This window comes from Neopsephotus bourkii, unplaced genomic scaffold (assembly GCF_033783945.1).
Source record: "Neopsephotus bourkii isolate Nb327-2 ecotype Australia unplaced genomic scaffold, CSIRO-AGI_Nbou_v1 NB_1749, whole genome shotgun sequence".
Lineage (NCBI taxonomy): Eukaryota > Metazoa > Chordata > Aves > Psittaciformes > Psittacidae > Neopsephotus > Neopsephotus bourkii.
The window spans coordinates 4985815-5008580 of record NW_026902223.1 but is presented as its reverse complement, the minus strand read 5'-3'; the positions used below and the strand labels follow the sequence as shown (position 1 = coordinate 5008580).

At 40.9% G+C, this 22766-nt stretch overlaps 3 protein-coding genes across 5 annotated transcripts in view; 2 read left to right on the top strand and 1 right to left on the bottom strand.

Annotated features, from left to right (window-relative positions):
• TOM1L1 (target of myb1 like 1 membrane trafficking protein) overlaps positions 1 to 16082 on the top strand; it is a 30343-nt gene extending 14261 nt beyond the window's left edge. For all 3 annotated transcript variants that reach the window (XM_061377413.1, XM_061377414.1, XM_061377412.1), the window contains 12 exons: positions 989 to 1138; positions 1679 to 1798; positions 3188 to 3295; positions 3999 to 4115; positions 7487 to 7620; positions 10013 to 10073; positions 11446 to 11563; positions 12410 to 12491; positions 13011 to 13071; positions 13859 to 13931; positions 14203 to 14275; positions 14991 to 16082. In XM_061377413.1, coding sequence (XP_061233397.1) covers positions 998 to 1138; positions 1679 to 1798; positions 3188 to 3295; positions 3999 to 4115; positions 7487 to 7620; positions 10013 to 10073; positions 11446 to 11563; positions 12410 to 12491; positions 13011 to 13071; positions 13859 to 13931; positions 14203 to 14275; positions 14991 to 15054 — 1152 coding nt within the window. In that variant the 5' untranslated portion in view covers positions 989 to 997 and the 3' untranslated portion in view covers positions 15055 to 16082. The remainder of the gene's footprint in view (positions 1 to 988; positions 1139 to 1678; positions 1799 to 3187; positions 3296 to 3998; positions 4116 to 7486; positions 7621 to 10012; positions 10074 to 11445; positions 11564 to 12409; positions 12492 to 13010; positions 13072 to 13858; positions 13932 to 14202; positions 14276 to 14990) is intronic.
• A 1810-nt stretch (positions 16083 to 17892) lies between these two features.
• On the bottom strand, positions 17893 to 20297 carry LOC133225014 (cytochrome c oxidase assembly protein COX11, mitochondrial). The gene is made up of 4 exons (XM_061376995.1): positions 19958 to 20297; positions 19722 to 19877; positions 18687 to 18812; positions 17893 to 18203 (listed from the first exon to the last, which is right to left on the bottom strand). Exons 1-4 carry the CDS (start codon positions 20261 to 20263, stop codon positions 18021 to 18023), a joined length of 771 nt encoding a protein of 256 aa, XP_061232979.1. The 5' UTR covers positions 20264 to 20297; the 3' UTR covers positions 17893 to 18020.
• A 1341-nt stretch (positions 20298 to 21638) lies between these two features.
• The window catches only part of STXBP4 (syntaxin binding protein 4), a 69230-nt gene continuing 68102 nt past the window's right edge, over positions 21639 to 22766 (top strand). Inside the window, exon 1 of the mRNA XM_061377427.1 lies at positions 21639 to 22157. Coding sequence (XP_061233411.1) covers positions 22120 to 22157 — 38 coding nt within the window. The 5' untranslated portion in view covers positions 21639 to 22119. The remainder of the gene's footprint in view (positions 22158 to 22766) is intronic.

Genomic DNA, 22766 nt, shown 5'->3' with positions numbered 1-22766 from the left:
TTAAAATAGGAGGAAAAGTAAATATATGGTTGAAGAGCAAAAAGCACAAGAATGACTGGTTTTCTCTACTTGGGCCATCATAGTCCTGTGGTTGATCTCCAGATTTGAGCCAGGCAAGAGGTCTGTTTCTGATTCTGCACCTGATCTGACTAACCCCAGTTTCCTATCAGGACTTGTATTGGCCTGATTTCCAGTGACTGGGATGTAGTGACAGATTTTGATATCTCTTCTGTAAAATGGGAATTGTAATCAGGCATCTCCAGGTGTATAAGGGAGAAGTATTATGTCATTATCGCATACTGCTCTATTTCGTAGCTCAGACATGTTGCTTGCAGGGATCCTACTCTGATCATCCTAAGTCGAGTTTTGGAAGTAGACTTTTTTTGTAAAGATGAATCTGACAATTGGAACAATTCAACTGTTCTGTTTCAAATCAATGTGACCTTTAAAACATGTGAAGAAATTGTACTCCAAGATGTTGAATTTGTTCTTTTCTATTTTTTCATTTGTCTCTCTCTCACAGGGCAGATTACAAGAGAGGCATTTAGTAATCTTCTTATTTTCTCTTATAGAGTTGTTCAGAATCTCTCAGGCCAGGGTACCTCTATGCTAGGCAGTGAATGAATTGTATTACCAAATCTGTACAAGCCATTTTTAAGCTATGTTCAGATTTCATGCTGTTAAGGTACCATATGTTCAATAACTGCCATGACATGGAAACAAGGGTGATCATACTTCTTAAAAATAGTGTAACTCTATCTAACACACGTAATTTAGTATAGTGTAGGTATATTTGTACACACAGTAAGTTACTCTTTCCCTGTAGTAACCTCATCAAACATTCTAATGAGATATCTAGGTGGATATAATCTATTCATATCTATTTCCTCATACCACCTTGGAAGAAATTAAACCAAAGGACACAAAAGCAGTCAAGTTGGCTTTTTATTCCTAGTATCTGTGTAACTGAAACTTTTTGTGTGTGCAGCTGCTTGACATGTGTATAGAGAACTGTGGCCCAAGATTCCAGTCTTTGGTTGTGAAGAAAGATTTCTGTAAGGACAAGCTAGTGAAACTACTGAATCCAAGATATAATCTGCCAATTGACATGCAGGAGAAAATCTTGTCCTTCATCATGGTAAGTCTAAAGTAAACAGTACGTGTTTGTGTCTCTGCTGTATGGTAAATGTTTAGTGATGCAGCCCGTTTCTGTACTGCAACATGCTCATGGGAACCCTTTCCTAAAGCAGACTTAATTCTCACTGCTTCATGCATGAGTAGCACAAACTGGAAGATAAAGGGAGAGAACTGGAAAACTCTCAACCTCCACCTTTTATATTCCCTTCCAAGTCTGTGTTTGTGCTCCCACTGTGGTTGCACTTAGCAAGCAGGATCACCGTATCACAGTATGCTAGAGATTGGAAGGGACCTCAAAAGATCATCTAGTCCAATCCCCCTGCCGGAGCAGGAACACCTAGATAAGCTTACAGAGGAACGTGTCCAGGCGATAGACCTGGATGATAGAGCTCTTGTGGTTCCTGCTGCTTTGAATGTGGAGTTAGCTGGAGTGGAGGGAGGACATGACCTGCCTTTAGGACTGTGCGTTTTAGAAACACTTGTCTGACCCACTGACTGTCCATTTCTGTGACTATTACTGTTCTTGTTACTTTAAAACTAGACATGGGCCCGAGGTTTCCCAGGAAATGTGGATGTGAGCGAAGTAAAAGAAGTTTATCTAGAACTGCTGAAGAAAGGAGTGGAGTTTCCATCTTCTGACACCAGCAGAGGGGAACCTAAGGTGGGTTTGCACAAGGATATTTCATTATCCATTGTAAATCAGAAACAGGATGTGTTTATTGTATGAGCTCTGTAGACAAAGCAGGTGTGTCTGTTTTGTTTTTATTTAAGTGCTCCAGGGCAGAATATGACCAACCTACTTAAGCATGTGAGGAGGAATCAGTTTCAATTATAACAGCTAAGATAACAACAAAGAAACCTGCCCTATATAATAGTTTATTTCAAACTGCAGATTAGTGACTATGTTCTCAAAAAGGAAGCATCTCTCTTGAGACTTTTGAAATGTATAAAGGGTTTGGGCACACTGTTTATTTCAAGATGAATGAGAGCTGAGTGTTCTAAACATGTCAACTTCTGAAGGCCTCAACTAAAAGGAGTAAGATTTTTTTATGAAAACATATACTGTTCAGAATATGAACGTTATCTACCTTTAAAATTAAGCCAAGAGAGGTAGAAATTTATAAGAAGAGATTGTTGTCTGTATCTCCAGCTGTTTGCGCAAGAGTTTTGGGAAGTGTGAAAACCATCAGCCAATTGCAGTTGCAGAATTGGATGTCTGTAATCAGTGCAGACAGGAATGACTCTGATTTATCCTGAGTTTGGTTTGATGATTGGATAGTGGAATGCACAAAAGCTTACATATGTAAAGGTTGTTTGAACAAGCTATGTGAAGAACGTTCTGAATAGGCAGTATTGTTTTTCTCACCAAGTACAGTACAGATGATATGTCTACTACATGTATGTGCCAGTTCAAATCAGTGGCAAACCTTCTGCTGATCTTGGCAGCACCAGACCTGAGCACAGTTTTTACCTCTCTAGGAAGTGAAGGACTTGGATATGTGTAGTCTTCTGCACATGGGGTTTTAGGTTTGGATTTATTTTGTCTTACAACAGTCAGTTCAAATGCCATGCAAGGGAAGCCTTCTGCAGATAAAGCTTTTCAATCCATAAGGCCTTTATAGTTTGTTATGTGGAAACACCCAGACTTTAGCTCCCAACTTTTCCACTGCTTCCAAGTGGGATTACATTCTAAACTATCCTTTCTTATAAAATTGCAGTGGTGCTTTGGGAAGGACTCTTGGCTGTTAGATGGCTTAAGAGCTCAAGGAGCTAGCCTGTTCTTAGCCATTCCCACTTTTTCTGTGGTAGAATTTGCTTCAAAACCCATTTAAAAGATAGCTGAATTCCAAAACTCATTTTGTTACAAAATAACCATCAGATTTATTCCTGTAAATAGAACCTTGCTCAACAAATTCGCTGTGAGCACTGATCATGAGAAAGCCAATGCCCAGTTGTCTGGTCTGATGAAGATGTTTTGTAGCTCTCTCATCAGTATGTCCGCTTCAGTTTTTTTGTTAAACCAGAGCTCTGTTCTTTTGTCTTTCTGCAGACTTCATCTCAGCCTTCTACAAAGTCATCACCATCTTCTTCTAATCCTCCAAAACAGCCTTCACCACCTCTTCCCACAGGGCCAACACTGTTGTTGACTCCTGATCAGGTGCAGTACAGCAGGTTTAGAGGATGGTGGGTCCACTTGAAATGTAGTGCTAATGTGTGATTTAAACAGCCTGGGTATATAGACCACCAGATGCAGTGAAGAATGCACTGGAAGGGACCATCAGTTCAAGTGGCATAGCTCTATATTCACAGTTTTAGGTTCATTCTCCTGAAGAACTGTTATGTGATGGTGTGCCAAAGCAAACTATGCAGAGGTGAGGTCAGTCAATGACAGGCTGCATCACAACCAAAAAAAATGGAATCGTTTACTCAAGTATGAGAATACCTAATGATGTCTTAACAATGTTGTCATGCAAGTTGATGAAAGTTGCTTCAAAGATAAGTGAGAAAGCCAAACTTACTTTTGTATAAGGCTTGTGTGAAGAAACTATTCCAAAAAGCATGTAGGAAAGAACTGTTCCCTTCCTGCTTGGCCTGTAGTTAACTGAAAAGAGTAACAGTAACATTAGTGAGAAGGATTAACTGCTAGGAAAATTAATAGCACTATCAGACTTGGATCTTAGTTTGATTGGACATATAAAAGCTGAGCTGATTCCATTCATTTTCATGGTATATCACCAGAGTGCAATAATGCTGATGAGGCTAATATTATACCTCATGGGAAGAAAGTACATATTAGAGAGAAGAGTTATTCTGCTCGCTCTTTTCACCTATACAATATTCTGTCCTGTTGACCTCAACAGATTGGGAAACTGTACAGTGAACTGGATATGGCAAAAACAAATGTGAGAGTCATGTCATCAATACTGAAAGAAAACGTCCCTGGCTCTGAAAATCCAGATGACATGAATCTTTTACAGGTATAAGAACTCATTGGTGGGGTATATTGGTTTGGTTTAGTCAAAGTTGACTTTAAAATGTGTTACATCCTTTCTTTTAACATCTGGATTCAGATTGCCAAATGGAAACCAACAACAGGTTTCTGTCACTGGTTTTGCTCAGCTTTCTCTTGTTTCCTTCACCTTCCCTGACACAGACATAGTCAGGAAAAGACAATACAGCTTGCAATGCAAATTGAAGCTCTAGGGAATTCCAAGGGCAAAGGAATTTCATAATGGAGCGTTCTCTGTTAAGCACGTTCTGTCAAACAGCCCAGAGAACATTCCAGTTGAACGCAGTTGCCTTGTGGGAAAATAGATGATAACACAGTCTCTCTCCCTCATATCCGTCCTGGAGTTTTCAGTGCTCTCTTTATTATTACCAGTACCTTAAAGGCAGTGAAGAATATGAAGCATTGGTTTTAAGTGCGTGACCTCAAAGACTGGGAGCTTGCTGTGCTATGGATGACTCCACGTGCTCTTAAAGTGTAGCCTGAAGGAAGCATATTGCAACAGTCTAGTTTAGATTTGATGGTGAACATGAAGATGTTCTTTCTGTGATTTCTTCTACTTGGTTGTGCTGTATTTTCTTTTATAAATACTAAAAATGCATTATTACTTTAGCATTTCAAGTGACCTGTGTCAGTGGACATTTTTCTGTTTCATGTTGTCTGCAAGAATTTAAAAAGCTTTTATCACATCCTTCTGTTTCTAAACTTGCTTTCAAATGCCTATGATGAGGAAGTATTTTGGGTACTTGGTCAGCATTACATGTGTTGGAGAGTTGATCTAATTTTTGCAAGCGTTCAGTGTGCTCTGGCTCAGTGGAGAATATTTCCTTTGCAAGGAACCTTTACTGGTTGGTTTACTTTCAAGGTTGTGCTGTTCATCTGTGTCCATTTATGGGCTGGCTCACAACTGGAGGTGAGATGGCATTGCTGTCTCACATCTTTAATGACAGGCAGCGCTGAGGAAACAAGATAGGAGACAGATGCAATCTTTCCGGGGGGTTTGCTCTCCTGGACGTTCCTCACATCTCCAACACTGTATGTCTTGCAGAGATTTGTGGAGCTATGACCCCAAAGAGGAAGAGCCAGCTAAGCAAGGGGCTGAGGAGAGTACACTTTTTACACAGACAAAATAGCTGTTGTAATAGATTACAGAGGGCTTGCTTTGCCTACACTAAAGGGCTTAGTGTAAGTTGTTCCAACACTGGACACCACCTAGGGAGCTAATCCATGGCTGTTCTGTGCACATTACTTCTGTAGGGAAGTACACCAAGGAGGTTGCCAAGGTGCAGACTGGCCTTAATGATTTAACCAGCCCTAAGTGGGAGAATGCACTGGTTTAATGTTCTCTGTCCTGTCCATAACAAAGCAAGAGTTTCTGGTTGCAAACAGGAAAAGTATGTCTTTGATTTCTTGTCTCCTATTGTGGCCCTTCTGCATGTGGGTGCACATGGTAGGTTGCCCACAGTAAACCAGTGGATTCTTATTGACACTCCCAGTAATAAAATTGTTGGCAGAAGTTTGAGGACAGGGTGTGGAGTTCCCATTTGTGGGAGAGTGACTAAAATTTCATTCCTTCTGTGTTAATTTCACTGTTGTTTCTGTTCTGTTCTGCTGTGCACTGAGTAGTATAAAGCATCAAGCATGGCTAGCCTGTTCCTTTAACAGTGTTTAACGTTCCCCTTTGTTTGTGGCTCTTACTTGGATTAGGCTTTTGTTGTCAGAGAACAAAGTCCTTTATTAAAAAAGCTGCTTGTTTAGCCTTTGAGAGAGCTGGAGACATTAATTTCAGTCCTGATTATCTGGATAATAAAAACTCTTAACAGGGTAAACTTGATCAGTGCAACATATTTTCAGTTCTGCAGCTTCATTAGTGGCTAAGCTCCTCCCTTTCTCCACCCTGTTTTGGACAAGGCAGATCTCAGTTGAAATAATATGCTGACCAGGAGCAGTAGTTAAAGAATAGCTAAAGCTCAGTGTCAGCAAAGAAGGGTAACAAACTTTCATACTGGATAGTGAACTTGATGGACATGCAAGAATTTGGGTCCAGGTCATCAGCTGGTAAGAATTAGTACAAATTCATTGGAATCACTGGTGATTGTTATTCCAGCTGGTCATCCACCACTGTAAAACTCCAGCTTTCAGAACAGAAGAGTGCCTGCACTTTGTGGGTAGGAGCAAAGCATAGGAAATCCGTGCTACAAAAAACAAGTGTCTCAATTTCTTCACTGTTGAATATGGATATTTACAAAGGAGCTGGTCTGCCTGTATAATGGAGTCATAAGAAATACACATTTTTTTAAATGGTAGAAAAGTCTGGAGTTGCAGAGGTTGTAAATTTAATTACAGACATTAAGCTGAATACATTTTTGTGTGTTTTATCCTGGGCTATGAAGATGCAGTGCTGAAAGGTGCGGTACTCTGTAATCCTTCTGCAGAGTTGCCAAAGGGGTGCAAAACTGTTTTTTTACATAAATAAAAGCATTTACTTATGTGAAGTATATGGGTTTTGAGGAAAAAATCAGTTTGAAAAGAATACCAATTTCTGAATACCACTATGCAAATGGAGCAATTTTCTCCCTCTTTTTTTTCCTCTTTCCTGACACAGAGCCAGCATTTGCAAATGCACACTGGGGGGCAAAAAATGTTGGCTTGAGTTGCAGTTCCTGTTGCTAAAGAATTTGTTTCTTTGAGCATGCAAAATCTGCAGTGGAGAGGAATATAAATAAACTGTCTTCTATTTCAACTGGCGATAGGGCAGAATTCTGTTCAACAAACTCATAATTCTGCTGGGTTTGTGTTATGTCCTCAAAAAGTGAATAGATTTGAGTGCTGTCAAACTTTCCCACTTAAGGGAATAGTTAGGCTAGTGTCATGGAGCACTTCTATCTTTTTGATTACTATTGTCTTTCCTTCAAGCAGACGTTGAGCAGGATCACATCCATCACATCCATGTGAAGTATCCTGCTGAGTTTAATCAGTTGCAAACAGGATCAAATCAAATTTGTTCTGCATTACCCAGAGGGGTCTTTGTTATTCTGTGATTTGTAATTTAGACTTTAGAGGCAGATACATCTTGAGAAATAAAAGGTGGGTCAGGAGGTAGGGATTGGGTAGGAGAGCTGGTAGTGATGATAGGAGTTGTCAACCTGCCTTGCAGAGATCAAAGACATGAAAATTACGCTATTTGCAATGTTTGGTATGCGTGTGGTTTGTGTAAATTAGGGAATGTTTCACATGAGGCTGCAGTGCTCAAGTCTCTTATCATTCTTCCACAGAACTGACAAGCTGGGAGACACAGTTACGATTTATATATTTCTTTTTTTCTTCCTCTGCCTTGGGCAGAAACTGTATAAGACCTGTCGGATGATGCAGGAGAGGATCATGGATTTGCTGGTGACAGTGGAGAATGAAGATGTGATAGTTGAGTTAATACAAGTAAATGAAGATCTGAATGATGTCCTCCTGGGACATGAGAGGTAAGTAAGTACATAGCCTCTCTCCTAACACTTGGTATCTTCGCTGAGTAAGTGCACTTAATAGATGCAGATAGTACTTACATTTAATGTTGATCCTCCACAAGGAGACAGATTTTTACACTTAAGTCCAGAAAATAAAGTGATTCAAAAGGAGAAAGCTATGTATTTGCCTGCTCCCAAACACCTCAGAAATTATTAACAAAGGTAGTTGGAAACCCATTAGAATGGGGTAAAACAAGTTAATAGCACAGACAGGAAGTCACACAAAAACCATCTAGGAATTTAACATTCCTTTTTGGTAGCACAGAGTGAATTTGTCATCAGTCTGCTACAAGCCCCTTGGTACTGATGGTGGTCATTATCCCTGCTAAGTGTATATGCTTCCAGGAAAGAATACTTGTTCTCCTTTCTAAACAACTTCGACAGCTTTATTGCAGAAACTGGCTATGGATTAGCCTCCTTGCATGCTTAAGAGTCGCTTGGTTTTCTCAGCTAGATTGAAACATGCTGTTCTACTTATGTTACAGCAGAAAATGTTTTTCTTTCACATGTGGAAGCAACAGAGTACTTGCTTTGACATCCCTTATATTTGTCTATTACGTCATTGGTAGCATGAGTGGATGCCAGCAAAACTGAAATTAATTTTAAACTCAAAATTCCAGTATTATCCCCCAAAATATTACAAGTATACTCATGGAGAGTATTCTGGTTTAACAAGAGTTAGCCTTCTATGTTAAGTAGTTGATCTCCTCCATGGCTAAGATATGCTCTAGAAATCATTATGCATCGAGTGCAGTGATTTTTAGCAGATTTAGAGAATTTAGTCATCTTTTCTTTTTAATCCTTTTCTGAATGCTGCGCTGAAAATATCAGTGATTCTTCTGAGTGTTATGGCACAAACTGGGCCTAATCTTGGTAACATTTAGCTTTCATTTATCCTTAAATCTTATGTCTACAGCAGTGTTGGCATATTTTACAGTAACTGCCCTGGAAGAATGGTGTTACCACTTCTTGCTTTAGGAAGTTTTTCATTTTAATAAAGCAAAACCAGAATTCTCTTTAGCTTCTGTAAATCCACTGAAATCAGATGCGGGCTTATGTTTTTGTTACAACTGATGAATACTGGCAAGGCCAAGAACTTCTTCAGCTATGAGTTACAGATTGTGGGTACACTTCAAGAAATTCCGTATGAATGACTTGTCTGGTGACTGAAGGAGCAACTAACTTGCCATAGTGAGACTGAACAGAAAACTACAGCTTTTTAGTACTGTAATGGCGTGGTTTAATGAACCCTAATGAGTCTTCCTGGGTGCAGTTGCATTGCACTTGAGAGTTGCTAAATATTAAAGTGTATTTGGTTAATATTTGCTGCAGAAGATTGGTTCTATGGAACTCCGTCTGCGCCATGAAATATGTAAAGGACAAACTGTTTTTAACCAGCTGCATCTGTTTCATACTATGTATATTGTTCAAAGACAAGTCATGCTGCATTCTCTGTTTCTCATTATTAATGTGGAGTCCAAATTAAATCCGAAGCAATCACCGTTGTGCAATGAACATGGATGGATGTAACAATGACTCCCTCTAGTGGCTCCAGCAACTTCCATGATCTGCCATATTTCAGATCAATATTTCATTTTCTGCAGTTGGAAAGTTGTTTGGGTTTTTTTTCTTCTGTTCCTCCTTCCATTATACTGTCTTACATAGGCCTTGCTAGTATGGTAATCCTGAATAGCCAGTGCAGTTGTATAGATAGTCTCATGGCCATACCACTTAGGGTTCTTATTTCTTAAATGGGTTGACCTTACAGATGCTGAATATCACTTGGCTGGGTCTCCTTTGGACCCCGTGTAACACTGTTCTTACTCCTAGTACATAGATATTTCTGCAAGTGGATTTTTTTCCTTCTTTTTACAAATGCCTGAAGTAATGAGCAGGCTGCATACCACAAGAGTCACATGGTTTGTCCTGAGATGGCATGAGGGAATGTGGGGACCATTGAGGATAGAAAGTTTCCTGGGACTCAGTTGGAAGTGTGTTCTGGTCAGAAGGAGCCAGGTTTGGCATAGTGGGTGTTCGTAGTTACTACCCTGCATGAACAGAGGCAAACTTTGTCAGCTGTCCCTTGATTTTACTTTGGAAGAAACAGATGGCTGTCTTCAAAAGTAAGCCCAAGAACAAGCTGATTGGTGTTAGTTTAGGTGATTGAAGGACCACAGCTCTGGGGAAGAGTCTAGTGCAGGGACAAGTGCCCCAGAGAAAAGCACCTGTAGTGCTTGTATGGCACCTCTGGAGTCTTTATAATCGAAACTTTGATTGTATCTGGTTTATAGTTTTATGAATGACCTCACAGAAATGCAAGAATGAACATCTACCTCTGCAACTTCAACAGGTTCTCCCGAAACAGAGTGCGTTTTTTGGAGAATCAGAGGATAAAACGTGAGCGCGAAGAGGTGAGTAATTACAGGTGAACTGCTGGGCTGTAAATACTCTTTTTTCTGTTCATCATGAAAAATACACTTTTGATATATGCAGAACTGTATTCTCTAGTTGAAGTAGAGGAGACAACAGGCTGTTTAGAAAGATCCTACTGATCTTTCTAAAGTCTAGCTTGTAGAATTTCATGCAGATTCTTTTAACTGAGGTAGCAAATAATGTCAAATCTAAGATGGAAGCTTGATTAGGAAAAATGAGAGAGAGATCTATTCAAATGCTGGTTTAATACCTCTACAGCTCAGCACTACTATCTGCTACCTACAAAATGAGGAGCCATTATGTTTCTTTTCATCTGTTCTCAGTTAGGCATTTTATAGACCAAAATACTATTACACTATTAGAACTCACTATTCCTGATGGGGTTTTTTTCCCCTGAGTCAAATCTTTTTCTGAATTGTGAATAATGGCTTGTAGCAAATCTTTAATGACTATCCTTTATTGATTGCTAATTATGGTTGTTAATTATATTGCCCAGAGTAGTTTTGCACATGTTTCAGTTTCTGCAAAGCCATAATCTCTCGTCATTTAGAGCTCAATAGGAAAATGACTGCATGGTGAATGCTGAAATACAGCTGACAAAAAAAGGTAGAAGATGATCTTGTTTTCCTTGAAAAGCCACTATAACTGCATTCTGGTTATGTGGGTGGATGGTTTTGCTTGATGGATGCTTTGTTGGATTAGTTTAATAGTCTAAATGGTGCAGTCTGTACATTTTCATTATTCAGGAGTCCCCAGGTTTAAAATGCATCATCTTTATTTTTAACCTGATGTGACCAAACCTGTCTGATTCAAGCATGTGAGTTTCCGAGAATCTTTGGTTGGCTACATTTTTAATTCTAACACATTCAGAGGGGAACCCTTTTCTGTGTCCTAGGAAACACTGTTGTGATTTTGAACTTTCCCTACCCAAATCAATCTCCTAAGTATGTACCAAACCTCAGTATACAAATAAAAGGCATGAAAATAATTGTACAGGATCAATCAGAAGATCAGTATCAAACCTGTATCAAACAAGCTCATGGTTACTTTTTAGAATTGAGTTCATTCTGTTTCCTACTTCAGAATTGTTTTCCTTAATCTTTTGAAATAGCAGCTTGAAACAGCTGAAACTGATCTTCTCTGGAAAGCACTTTTTGTTTCACTAGCTATCTTACACACACACAGAAAATCCTGGTATTCTCTCATACTTAAAATGATAATACTATGATTTTAAGAGTTTATGTTGTGTGGAAAAAAACCCACAATTTGTTTAAGCTGTACAAGTTCCTCTAAAAACCCAACCAACCAAACCAACCCAAACAAAAACTTTATTCCTTTTCAAATGTTAAGCTCTACCGGAAACAACCATCTGCTCCCTCAAGTGATCTACTTGACCTCTCCTTGGATTTGCCATCTGCTGTGTCTGCAGTGGTACTTATTGACTCTGCAGCGTCTCCTTCAGGCCGTAGTAAGTAAGGCATATTTCTCTTGCAGTTTGGTTTCCTAAAGCTTCACCAACAGTGGAGCAATCAAGTTCCTTATTAGAAAGAAAACAAAGATACTCCTTGACTTCAAGGCTGCTCCTTAAATCTCCTTAAAAGGAGAACTGATGTGTGTACATGGAGAAAAAATGTAAGTTACCATAAAGTTGCCTGTGATTTGTTTATGATGGAAGCAATTATCTCCCCCCCCCCATTATATAAATTTTCACAGCAGAACATGCTGTTTTCTGTTACAGAGAAGCCTGTAAAACAGTCTGGTCATTGCTTAGTCTGTATACCTGGAGAAAAGAAACACAGATGTCCCTGATGTCCTGAGTTTTCAGGAGACAGTGTTAGAAACAGTTCACTTTGAGAAAGGTACTTATCTCCTCTAACTTTAGATCTCCTTCATAGTTAGAGGAGTGAGTAAAGACCCTAAGTTTGGTACCCTTTATGACTGTTTGCCGAAGACCCTCCTTTATTCACTCTAGGAGAGTCAATATACTGATGTTAAAGGTGTGAATGTCCCTCCAGGAAGGAATGCCTGTAATTCTGTTTTAATCTTTTAGAGTTAATGAAAGAAGCTTTAAGTGGTATCTACAATGTGCAGCGCTACTGATTTTGTTCTGACGTTTTAAGGAGATAAATATATTGCATCTGAAACCTCCTCTTACTTATTCAAATGTTGCCTTTCATGTTATAAACAGCAATTTGTTTCAGACACTTTATATGCCTTCCAAACAAAACTTTGCCCTTTCAGTGTTCATAGTACAAGTAACTAACATTTGCTTAATAACATTTAAGTGATCGTTAATTGTCACTTTAAATTTCAGATGGCATATCTGCACGCCCTGAAGACAAAACCAAGCATCATCCATCAATTTATCCACAGCTAGATTTAGCTCAGCAATTCCCGTGAGTAGTCTCTTATCAAGAAATGGTAACAGACAACAGATCTTCAGAGGTATCAGTACTCCACAATTCGTCTTCTGAGTTTATAGAAAGCCCTGAGAACACAGATTTTCTACTTTTACACATTAGTTCATTAAAACAAGTGAAAACTACCTGTATGCCAGACATTGCTTAACATGCTTAAAAATACACCTGCAGCATTGTTTAGTCATAGACATGAATTTATCTCAACAGTCAAAACATTCTTGAGATACCTAGGGCTTTGTGCTCGAGTGTTGCCAGTGCTGCAGTGAAAGGGATAAACAGATGAATTGTAGAGGTCAGTAAGAATAGTTCAAGATGAGAGGTGTCCTTCTAGTTCCTTAACTTCAGTGTGAATGGAACACTAGCCCATCTGCCCATTCTGCTCTCAGTTGTGACATCAGGTAAAGACAGACCAGCTAAAAAGCAGCGTAACAATCAGAATGTACAGTTTTAACAGTTTCTCAGTTACTGCCAATGTGTTGTATTACTCTGTCCTAGATTTGCAACTGAAGCATCAAAAAATAGTGTCAGTGATCCAGCTGGACACACATATAGCAATGTGAGTAGTGCTCATGTTCAGAATAATCATTCTCTGCTGGCAGCTGTCAGAATGAAAACGGTTAGGATTTACCCTGCCTGCTGTCCAAATGGGATACAGAGGTGTCTTCTGTGGCCCTTTTCTGTCAGTGACAACTCTTTGTTTGGTGACCAGGCCAACTTTCCACTCTTGATACCACATGCTAATATGGAAGTATATTTTCTTGGGTCCAGCATAATCACAGGGGAGTTTGCAGAAAGCAGTTCTTCTGTTATTTGAGTTTAATCTGTTGCTGTGTGAAGCAAGCTGAGAACTCCTGCTGCTGTTACGTTACTGTGGTGTATTTCCTCCCTCAAATAAGGTATTAAAAAAAACCCAAACCCCAAAATGAATATGAATTTAAAAAAAAAAATACGATGAAGGGGCTTTGAAGTAATTTTAGGAATTTCATGCTGTCCTGTGGTAGACAGCATGAAATAGAAAAGATGAGAAGCAGTCCTCAAGCTCATGTGCATATTCCCTACTTTAAACCACAAACAAAAGCAGATACCTGTATTGTGAATACTGTGGTCTTTGTGTAGTGTAACAAATTACGCAGAAGTACATTATACAATTGTGCTGTAGATAACACTAAAAGATGTTTTGATGTTTGTGTGCAGAATCAAGATTAACAAGATTGATTACTGTTGGCCTTTGAATTTATGTGATATAGTCAGAGTCCAATGATAAGTCAACAGGTGTAGAAGTTAAGTCAAACCAGTGCTCATAGAAGAGTCTCTTTATGTGGTCTTTTGCTTGATGTCCTTAGTTGGCGACTGTCTTAAGCCCAGTGCCTCTGAATCCAGGACAAACTACACCATCAAATGGATTGTCAGCAGCAGGTAATACATACTGCAGACCACCTAACTTCTACAGAGATGTGTTTTTCTTGTTAGAACTTAAGGGCTACATAATAGCTGTTAAAGACTAGGTGCAACAAGCATTGATGAAAACTGGTATTACTCATAGCTTCTCTTACACTTATCTGTCTATAAGCAACTAGATTCATAAGAGATAATCTGCTACTTTCAGGAAGATACACAAAAGTAACATGCAGCAAGCGTGCTTTTCATTTACATTTAAACCTGTATTTTATCTGTGTTTATTCTTCAGCTGAATCAAAGAACAAGGCACAAGCACCTCATTACTATGAGATAATGGAATTTGATCCCCTGGCTCCTACTGAGTAAGTAACTTTTACAATAGCTAATAATACAGTTGTCTTAGGTGCCAAAGGCAAGAAGGCTTTTTCTTCTAAGTGAGAAAACGCTTCATGCATGCTATTTAGGCTGAGTTGGGTGGCCAACTGGATTGTTAATGTAAATGAGAGTGGCTGTGCTTTGTACATTTTATTCCAGTATTTCTGGCATGACCAATTAAGGAATAAGCTCCTATATGTTCATTAAACAGCACCTGTAAAAATGGTGGAGTGATGCTGAGTCAAACACAGTCTCATAAAATCCTCTGCAGTGATAGAAAATCAATACAAAACTAAACTGACAGCAGAACTCTCCTTTTGTACCAATAAATTGTAAAAAATTTGAGCCATTGATACAGAATTTATTTCTGGGGAATTCTGATGTAGAAAAAATCTTACCAAAGATTTCTCTTTTTAATTGCACAGTACAGGGTATGCTTTTGCCATTTGCATTTTGCACTCCTGTTCCCAAATTTATTTCAGTGAAAATGACCACGTCCAAAGGTATCTATCAAAAAACTGTATTGTCACAGACACACCATAGGATTTGCTCCTTGTTTCCATGGAAACCTGGGCATCCTGCAGCTGGTGCTGCTCTGTTAGGCAAACACTACATGTTCTTGGCAGTTCATGGTTCTGTTGGTGCACTTTGTCAAGATGAAACAAATGTGATGTTGGAGTTGTTCTGTTCCTCTTCTTTCAGAGCTGTTTATGAAGAAATTGATGTTGTGCTGAAGGCGGAAGCTAAAAAGAATACCAAATGCTGAAGGTGGAGGTGAAGTCTTTTGCTGAATGCAGGTTATTCTCTGATGCTGGCCCTATGCAGTGCTTCCTGTAACATAGAAGTGAATAATAGAACAGGTTTTGTGTTTAGACATAGTATTCCAATACTTGTTTATTGAGCTGTGTGGAAGTTGAAGTGTTACTTGGTTCTACACCTTGATAACTTGTCCTCAGTGTTCAGCTGTCTCTTATTCAAGGTGACTTTCATTATTTATTTTTCAAGCATTTTGAGGGCCTTTAAAACATGATTTCCAAATTCTTCTGTGTATCAGGTAACACTTGACACAAACAAAAAGGATGTTAGGTTTACAGAATCTGTGAACCCAGTTTCTCTTTCGGCCTCATTGCTGTCTGTGTTTACCTCACTAAAAGTTTAAAAGGGGCTTTGGTATGTAGGATGCTGATAGATGACTGAAGACAGGCAGTGTTAACTCTCCAAATTCATATTCTGAATACAGGGTTTTTCCTCCTACAAGCCCACAATATAGTTGGATTTTTGTCTTCCTAAGAACCTGAGCTGGGACTTGAGGTGCTGTCATCCATGATGAGCAGAACAGAAAAACCCCTGCTTGTTCCATTGTTGCTACTCTTATTTACTCAGTAAATATTGGAGAGGGATGAGTAATTTCTTTCAGTGTTCCTGCCCTGCAGAGGTGGTTCTGGTGAAGGAAAAAATAGTCATCTACAATGCAGATGAGCAGTGGTTATCTTTTAATCAAACTGTGTAACCCTGTTAATAACAATTACCTTAATAATTAAAGTGCCTTATCTATTTTAATGCTGAATGTAAAATGTGCACTTTAACAGGTATAGTTCTCTGAATTTATAATTGATATAAAGTTTGAGAACTTGTTTGGTGTTCATAGCTGATAAGCTAGGGGGGGTTGTGAAATACTGTATTTTACACATTCACTATGTTAACTGATGTAAGTGATGAATTCTCCATTGGCTCTGCAACTTTGTAGCATAAAATGCCAAATAAAATGAAATGCTGAGAAGTTAACCCCATCATGTCTGAGTTTTTGCATGCATATCCCATGAAATACCAAATGTAGGTAATATTTGAAGTATCTTATTTATTATTTTTCTTGTATTATTTGCAATGGTCAGGACAGCAGGCTGAGAAAACTGCTGAGCAATGGGATCAGTTTTTCCCTACAGCTTAGTTGTACTGGTAAAACCGTGGGACACTAAAGCATAACAGAAAAAGTTACTTCAGTACGGTGATCCATAATGGATGATTGTGAACTGAACTTTCCATATGTAAAGTAAAGTGGTCATAGATAGATGGCAGGGAACTGGCAGATTACTGAGGTCAGGAAGCTCGTTTTATGGTTGGAATGTGCTCAGTCTCTGTGAGGGGGGAAACCCACATTTTTAGGGGACTGGCACTTGCCAGGGAGGATGCTCCTGTTCTCCTGAAATATGTGGCCAGAATTAAAGCAATGTGAGAGAACTGTTGTAATCGGCTCAGCTTCCAAAAAGGCAATGAACTAAAGGCAGCCCAGGTAAGAATTGTTTTTTCTAGCCTGGATTTGAAGATTTGTCTTGGGTTTTCTTATTGAAGCATAACTGGAGTAATTGATTATAAAGCTCATTCATACAGATCTATGTCCCTTGAGTGGGCTCCATGTGTTCTGCTGGATAAAATGCTTTAGAAAGATGAATGAAAAGTTTTAAAACTTTATTACAATGCAGATGTGACATGAATATCATGCAGAATCTATTTAATCACCTAGTAAGTACATTAGGTGCATTTTAAAGTAATGCATTTTAAAGGTAGTATCCACTTAAAACAAACTATTGTATGTAAACATAAATGAGACTTGAAGTAACTGCAAGTTACTTCTAATACACACATTGCCTTCTTAGGATCCAAACAAACCAACATTAGCCTGCCTTTATTAGCTCTCATCTGCTGAAAGGGTAGAAAGAACTGGCCCAGCAGGTGATGTACTGGACTGAGGTTCATTCCTGTCTGAAAATGAGGTTTAAACTTGCTCTTCAACTCCCTCCTCACTTGCAAAGCTATGATAAGCAGTTATTATCCCTACCCCACAGATAATGACCAAGTTACCTGAATACAGACTTGCATGTTGTGATGGTACAGATTGCCCCTATGAGTACCTCTGTACAACTGATAACACTGCTGAACTTGAATGAGGTTGATTTCCTTTGGGGTTCTGAGACTCCTAGGCTACTAATTTAGGCTGCAGTGTAGAGTAGTTGTTCAGGTACTGCCTTTCCCTTCAAAGTATTTCATACACAGGTGGGGAGGTGCCCAGTGTACTGGGCTGAACACAGCATCAAAATTTGAGGGTGGCATTTCTAAACTGAACCCATACCACAGATTTGATGCGCTTACATCTGCTCTTCCTTATTCAGATGATAACAGTCTGCTCTTACCAAGTGAACTACTGATGCAGTACTAACTCAAGAGGGTGCATCACCTTCTGAATCATCATAACCTTCTGTGCCATAGGAGAGTTATGTAGCAATGCAGTCTTTGTTCAGCTTTGAGACTTCATGAACTGATTTTGTTTTTCACTTTTTTATCAAGTAGCTTACATGGAAGTTACTCTTCAGAGGCAGAAGTGCAGTATTAGGTGGTTGATGAATTGATTTCTTACTCTCTGTTTAAATGAAGATCTCATTTTACACTTGCGTTTAAAATTTGCCTCACAGTACTCAAGATTATTCCTCTATCAGCAATAGCATTCCCTTCTATTGTCTGAAGAAACACTCATCCCCAAGAAATGATATTCCAACTACAGATGTTGTTTATTTTTTTAATAAAAATATATCCTTTCATAACAGCAACATGTGCCCATGGTGGTTTAATAATATAATATCATACCACACAGTATTCCCATAGTTCTTCCTTCCATGGAAAAATGGTTTCTAAACTGGTAATCACGTACCAGAAGTTGAATTGTGTAGAGACTGCCTGTTACTGATACCCAGGAAGTGGTAACTTCTGTCCTTCCTTTGCTTCAAAAAAGGTGTAAGAGAGAGTGATCAAATCAACTTTAGCCATTTTAGGGTCCTCTGCAAATTCTGGGTCAATGTAGAAAAAGACAGGCATGTCCACTTCCTCCTGAGGATTCAGTCGTTGTTCTTCAAAACAGAAACACTGCATGGGGTGGAAAGAAAAAACTGAGTTAGACAACACTAGCTATGGTAAACTTCATCTCCGGCAACGTGACAGAGCTTCATCTTTCAAAGTCTACTCTTACTCTCTGTACACCCCTATAATCCTGGGAAGGATCAACCCTATGAGCAACAAGACAGCAATTGTTTCTTCTGTGTTACAGGGGAACAAAATGAGCTTTTAAAGTGTCCTCAGGTGCAACGGGGCCAGGCTGGCTCACGTCCTTGCCACCTGCCCCCAGTGCATGGCTACTAAATACCCTGTTATTTAGGAGCCACTCAAATCGGATGTGTGCTGCAGCTTGTTAAGGTAGGATGACTAAAACTGAACTCGTGCTGGCATTTGGAAAAATCAAGGTATCTTCTCAAAATGCTCAAAACTAGAAATGGATCCAGGATTCAAATGAGAAAGAGTATGACTCAGTCACATAGAGGAAAATGTGATCTTCGCTTTGTTCACACTTACCTGTATCTTATTGAAGTACTGTCCTGCTTCAAAAGGTATTACATTGTATGTAGAGATTCCAATTATGGGTTTGTCAGTCGGGTTTTTCGCTTTGTAAAAGGCCAACGCTGTTTCTCCTGGCACCACCTGTATGAAGCAATTGCACAGTGGCACTGTTTTTGTTAATATACCACAGCACTGCATCCTCAGAGTTCTTTGGACTTCAGCTAGAATTATATTATCTTTTGCTGGGTCAGTTTAGTTACTTTACAAACATTTTGCTTATTCAGTTCACCTCCATTCAAAATCACATGCAGCACCAATAATGTTACATGTGTGCATTTTTAATCTTAACCAGTTTGCCAGCAACGCTTCCATTATTCTGAACAGTTCAGCAGCACACAGGGCTTTCTTAATATGCAGATTTATACAGGATGTACATTTAATATTTGAGGTTATTCTTTCTGAGCTGGACTTGGAAACCAATTGAGAAGCGTAACTCCTTGTGAGAGTTTTCATGAAGAACTAGTTTTAAGAGTAAGGTTAGACTACAAAAATCAAACCAGTCCTACAAGGATAGAGGCAAGAAGAGGTTTAGGTATATGGCTACACTATATGGATTTATATGTATATACACACCCATTTTATGCATATAAGCATATGCCAAATACACATCCTTTATGGTGTATTTACTTTTGTGTATATAATTTTGGTGTATATATTTTGTGTATATATATATATAAAAACTGATACACTTGGGATAGCAATTGGGATTTGGCAGCCTAATGGGATGGTATGGGAGCAGCTACGCTTCAATTACACTACAAGAGGCATCAAGTCCTGCCCGCGTAGCAGAGGCTGGCCCTGCCTTCCCAACCCGCACCACCACAGTGCTGAAGCAGCAGCACTCTAGGAGCATCCCAGTGTGGTTTCCCAAACCAGGGCTCAGGACCACAAACGGGTGCCTGTGCAGCACCAAGGAGGTGGTACCCGAGGTGTTCGCACCCCAGGTGCGAGCGGTTCAGGGCAAGACGCGGGAAGGCGAGGGGCACTCACGAAGATCTCGCTCTGCTGCGGTTTGAAGTTCCACTGCATGCTGGAGTGCACGTCTGCGTTGAAGGTGACCCTGATGACCCGGTCCCTCACCGGCTGCATGCTCTCGATCTGCTCCGAGCCGTGCCCAGCGCCCGTCGTCCCGCCCATGCCCGTGGCCTGGCACAGAGAGAAGCAATGAGAGACCCGCGCACCCCTCCGGGGGGACGGGGAGGGACCGGCACCGGTGCCCCGGGTACCTGGCAGTAGAGGCGATAGAGCGGCACGGCCGCGTACGACATGCCCACCATGCCCACGGCGGCGGCGGCGATGTACGCCAGCGCCGACCGGTTCCGACGCCGCCATTCCTCCTCCTGCTTGCGGGTGAAGGGGTTGGAGCTCCGCAGCCCGCGGGCCCCCCATGGGACCGGCACCCAGAGCCCGCACCGAGCCCTCCCCTCCAGCCGCGGGGACACCCGGCCCAGCACCAGCGCCCAGAGCGGGCCCGCGCCGCCGGGGAGCCGCAGGGACCCGCAGCGTGCCCAGCCCCACCCGCACAGCCCCATGCTCGGGGGCGCGCGGGCGGCTCCTCTCGCGAGACTCGGCACACGGTGAGTGCGCGCTCCCGACGCAGCGTGGGACCGGCTCGGTGTCCCCGCCCCGGCTGCCGTGCACCGCCCTCCCGCGGAGCGTAGGGCTCGCTGCCGGTCTGTCCTTCCCTCGGGCGGCGCTGTGCGTATCGAGGTAACTGTCGCAGCCGTGGGGACCGGCGGGCCCCGCACCGGGCGGGCTTTGTTTGCCTCCGGGGCCGCCAGAGCTCTCCCAGTAGCGGTGGTTGCTGCCCGGGTACCTCAGAGGGGTCACTGCGGCGGGCGGTGGGCGCAGGAGCGGGCGGTGGTGAAGTCTCCTTCGTGTGGATGCGCCTCATCACCGAGCGTTGTGTGTAGAGAGTGAGCGGGCACTGCTGCGGGGTAGCAACAGGGAGAGGAGGCTCCATCCCATCGTCTTCTCGCTGTTGTCTGGACGCTGACGCCAGTGTTTCCCCGTTCAGGTTCACTCTGTAGGGTGTAAGGATTTGTTTTTGTTTAGGCACAGATATTGACATGCTGCAGTGATTGAGCCTGTCTGCAGACAGCAGCCGCCGGGACAGGTGGCCCCTGCACTAGAACAAACTTTGCCGTAGCAGTGCTCGGGTTTGCTGCTTCAGGGCACTGCTGCTCTTCTGTGCCCGGTTCCAGTAACGTGAATCATTCAGTGCCTCTGCACGTCCTGATACCGCTTCATTTTCCATTTAGATGTGTTGAATAAGAGGATCACAAAGCCCAGAATGAAGCAATACTGTGTTGTCTCGTGTACTTAAACGGTGGGTTTTTTTTTCTGATCCTTTAGCAAGAGATCTGAAACATTTACTGCAGGAAAACTTGTGCTATTCCAAAGTGAACTTCACATTGTTTTTTTCATGCAGAAATACAGCAGGAATTGCTCAGTGCGTTTTTATGGAGGCTGGCACTGTGCACCCAGGGAGGCTGTTGTATTTAAACCCAGGTTGTAGCATACCACTGGTGCCAGTAGCACCTGTGGCTGCCTTCTGCCTGTGTTCAGAGAGTTCCTTGTCCTGTTTTTATCATGTCTTAGGAGTAAGGATCTTTTCTGGTTGGTGGCCGTGTGAGGGTTCATGAGGTTTTGCTGCTGATGCAAAGGCATAATTTTGAATTAGCACTGTCACAGTAATTTTCCAAGTGATGATAGCTCAGTACATGTAGGGTTGTATTTCTTGTCACCCTGTCGTATGCACTGATAAAAGTACAATGTGAATTGCTGTTTTCTGCTACATTAGTAGTGTGTAACCCCATTTTCCATGCATTTTGGCCTATGTCTGACATATTTCACGTGAGAATTCCATAGGCCTAAAGTTCAAAAAAGTGAGAAAACAAGATGCACAAAATACCCGATCATGTTCAAAACAAGGTTCCCTCCACAAGTAACCTTCCCTGGAATGAGACTGGTTTTGTCTATAGCAGTTACACTGATTTATCCTGGAGTTGTAATCTCAGCTATTTCATTTCTTAGGTTTTAATCGCATGGGTTTCAGGTTGACCCTAATTCTTGTCTCATAAATTAAGAGGAAGTTAAGATGTCAGAAGTTTTGGTACAATGTATAGTGCAGGCTGAGTTAACTGCTTCCTTTCTTCAGCGATGAAGTGTGTGTGCTTTGTGATGAAAGTTCTCTTTTCCCACTTGCTTTCAGCTGGTCAGTAACAAACAAGAATAGTTGTCAGTGTCTGATAATAAACATTGCCCTGTAAGTTTCAAGAAGTGGTTTCTCCTTTCTTACAGCAGTTATTATCGTGCCTAGGAGCCAGAACTACCTGTGTCAGCATCCTTCATTTTGATCTTTAACAAAAGTAGTGTGCCTAAGAAGATGTCCAGTACAGACCCCCTAACAAATACAGATGAAAAGTAAGTACTTTTATCCCCATACGTACACACACAGGGGTACCATTGCTGGGTTGTAGTCTGCAGTTTCATTAGTAGGATCTTGTTTTGATGAAATACCTTTGTTGTTGAAGCAGTCTGAAGGAGCCTCTTGGGAAAGCTAATACTAACACCAGTGAATTTACACATAAAGTGAGGAAATAGCTCTGAAGCTTTTCATTAAGTTAATCAGCACTTGGTTTGGACTGGTTCTGTAGAGATAGAACCCCACATAGAAATTCCTTAATGCTTCTCCAGCTATGAAAACATATTTGTAAAGTAGGTAGCAAATGACCCCCTTGTACATCTAGGGCACCTACAGTAATGTAAGGCACTGCATAGAGCTTATGTATGAAAATGCATTACTTTTTGAGAATACTCTGCATGCTTTAATATTCTGTATGTAGTGCTTTGGAACCACCTTGGTTTTTATCAGTGCCATGGGATATTAAATGGTAATTATATTAATTCTCTAAACTCTAATATTATCCACTTAAAAGTTGGATCGGATTCGAAGTGGCAGACATGGATTCAGTGTGATTTAAAATCCTAACACCCAAACATCTAACTAACCATGCCAACACTGTCATCAAA

Coding starts and splice junctions, on each gene's coding strand:
- LOC133225014 (XM_061376995.1), bottom strand. CDS start 20,263: ATGGGGCTGTGCGGGTGGGGCTGGGCACGCTGCGGGTCCCTGCGGCTC. Junction 19,878..19,957: donor TCTATCGCCTCTACTGCCAG/GTACCCGGGGCA, acceptor TCTCTGTGCCAG/GCCACGGGCATGGGCGGGAC. Junction 18,204..18,686: donor AGTACTTCAATAAGATACAG/GTAAGTGTGAAC, acceptor CACCCCATGCAG/TGTTTCTGTTTTGAAGAACA.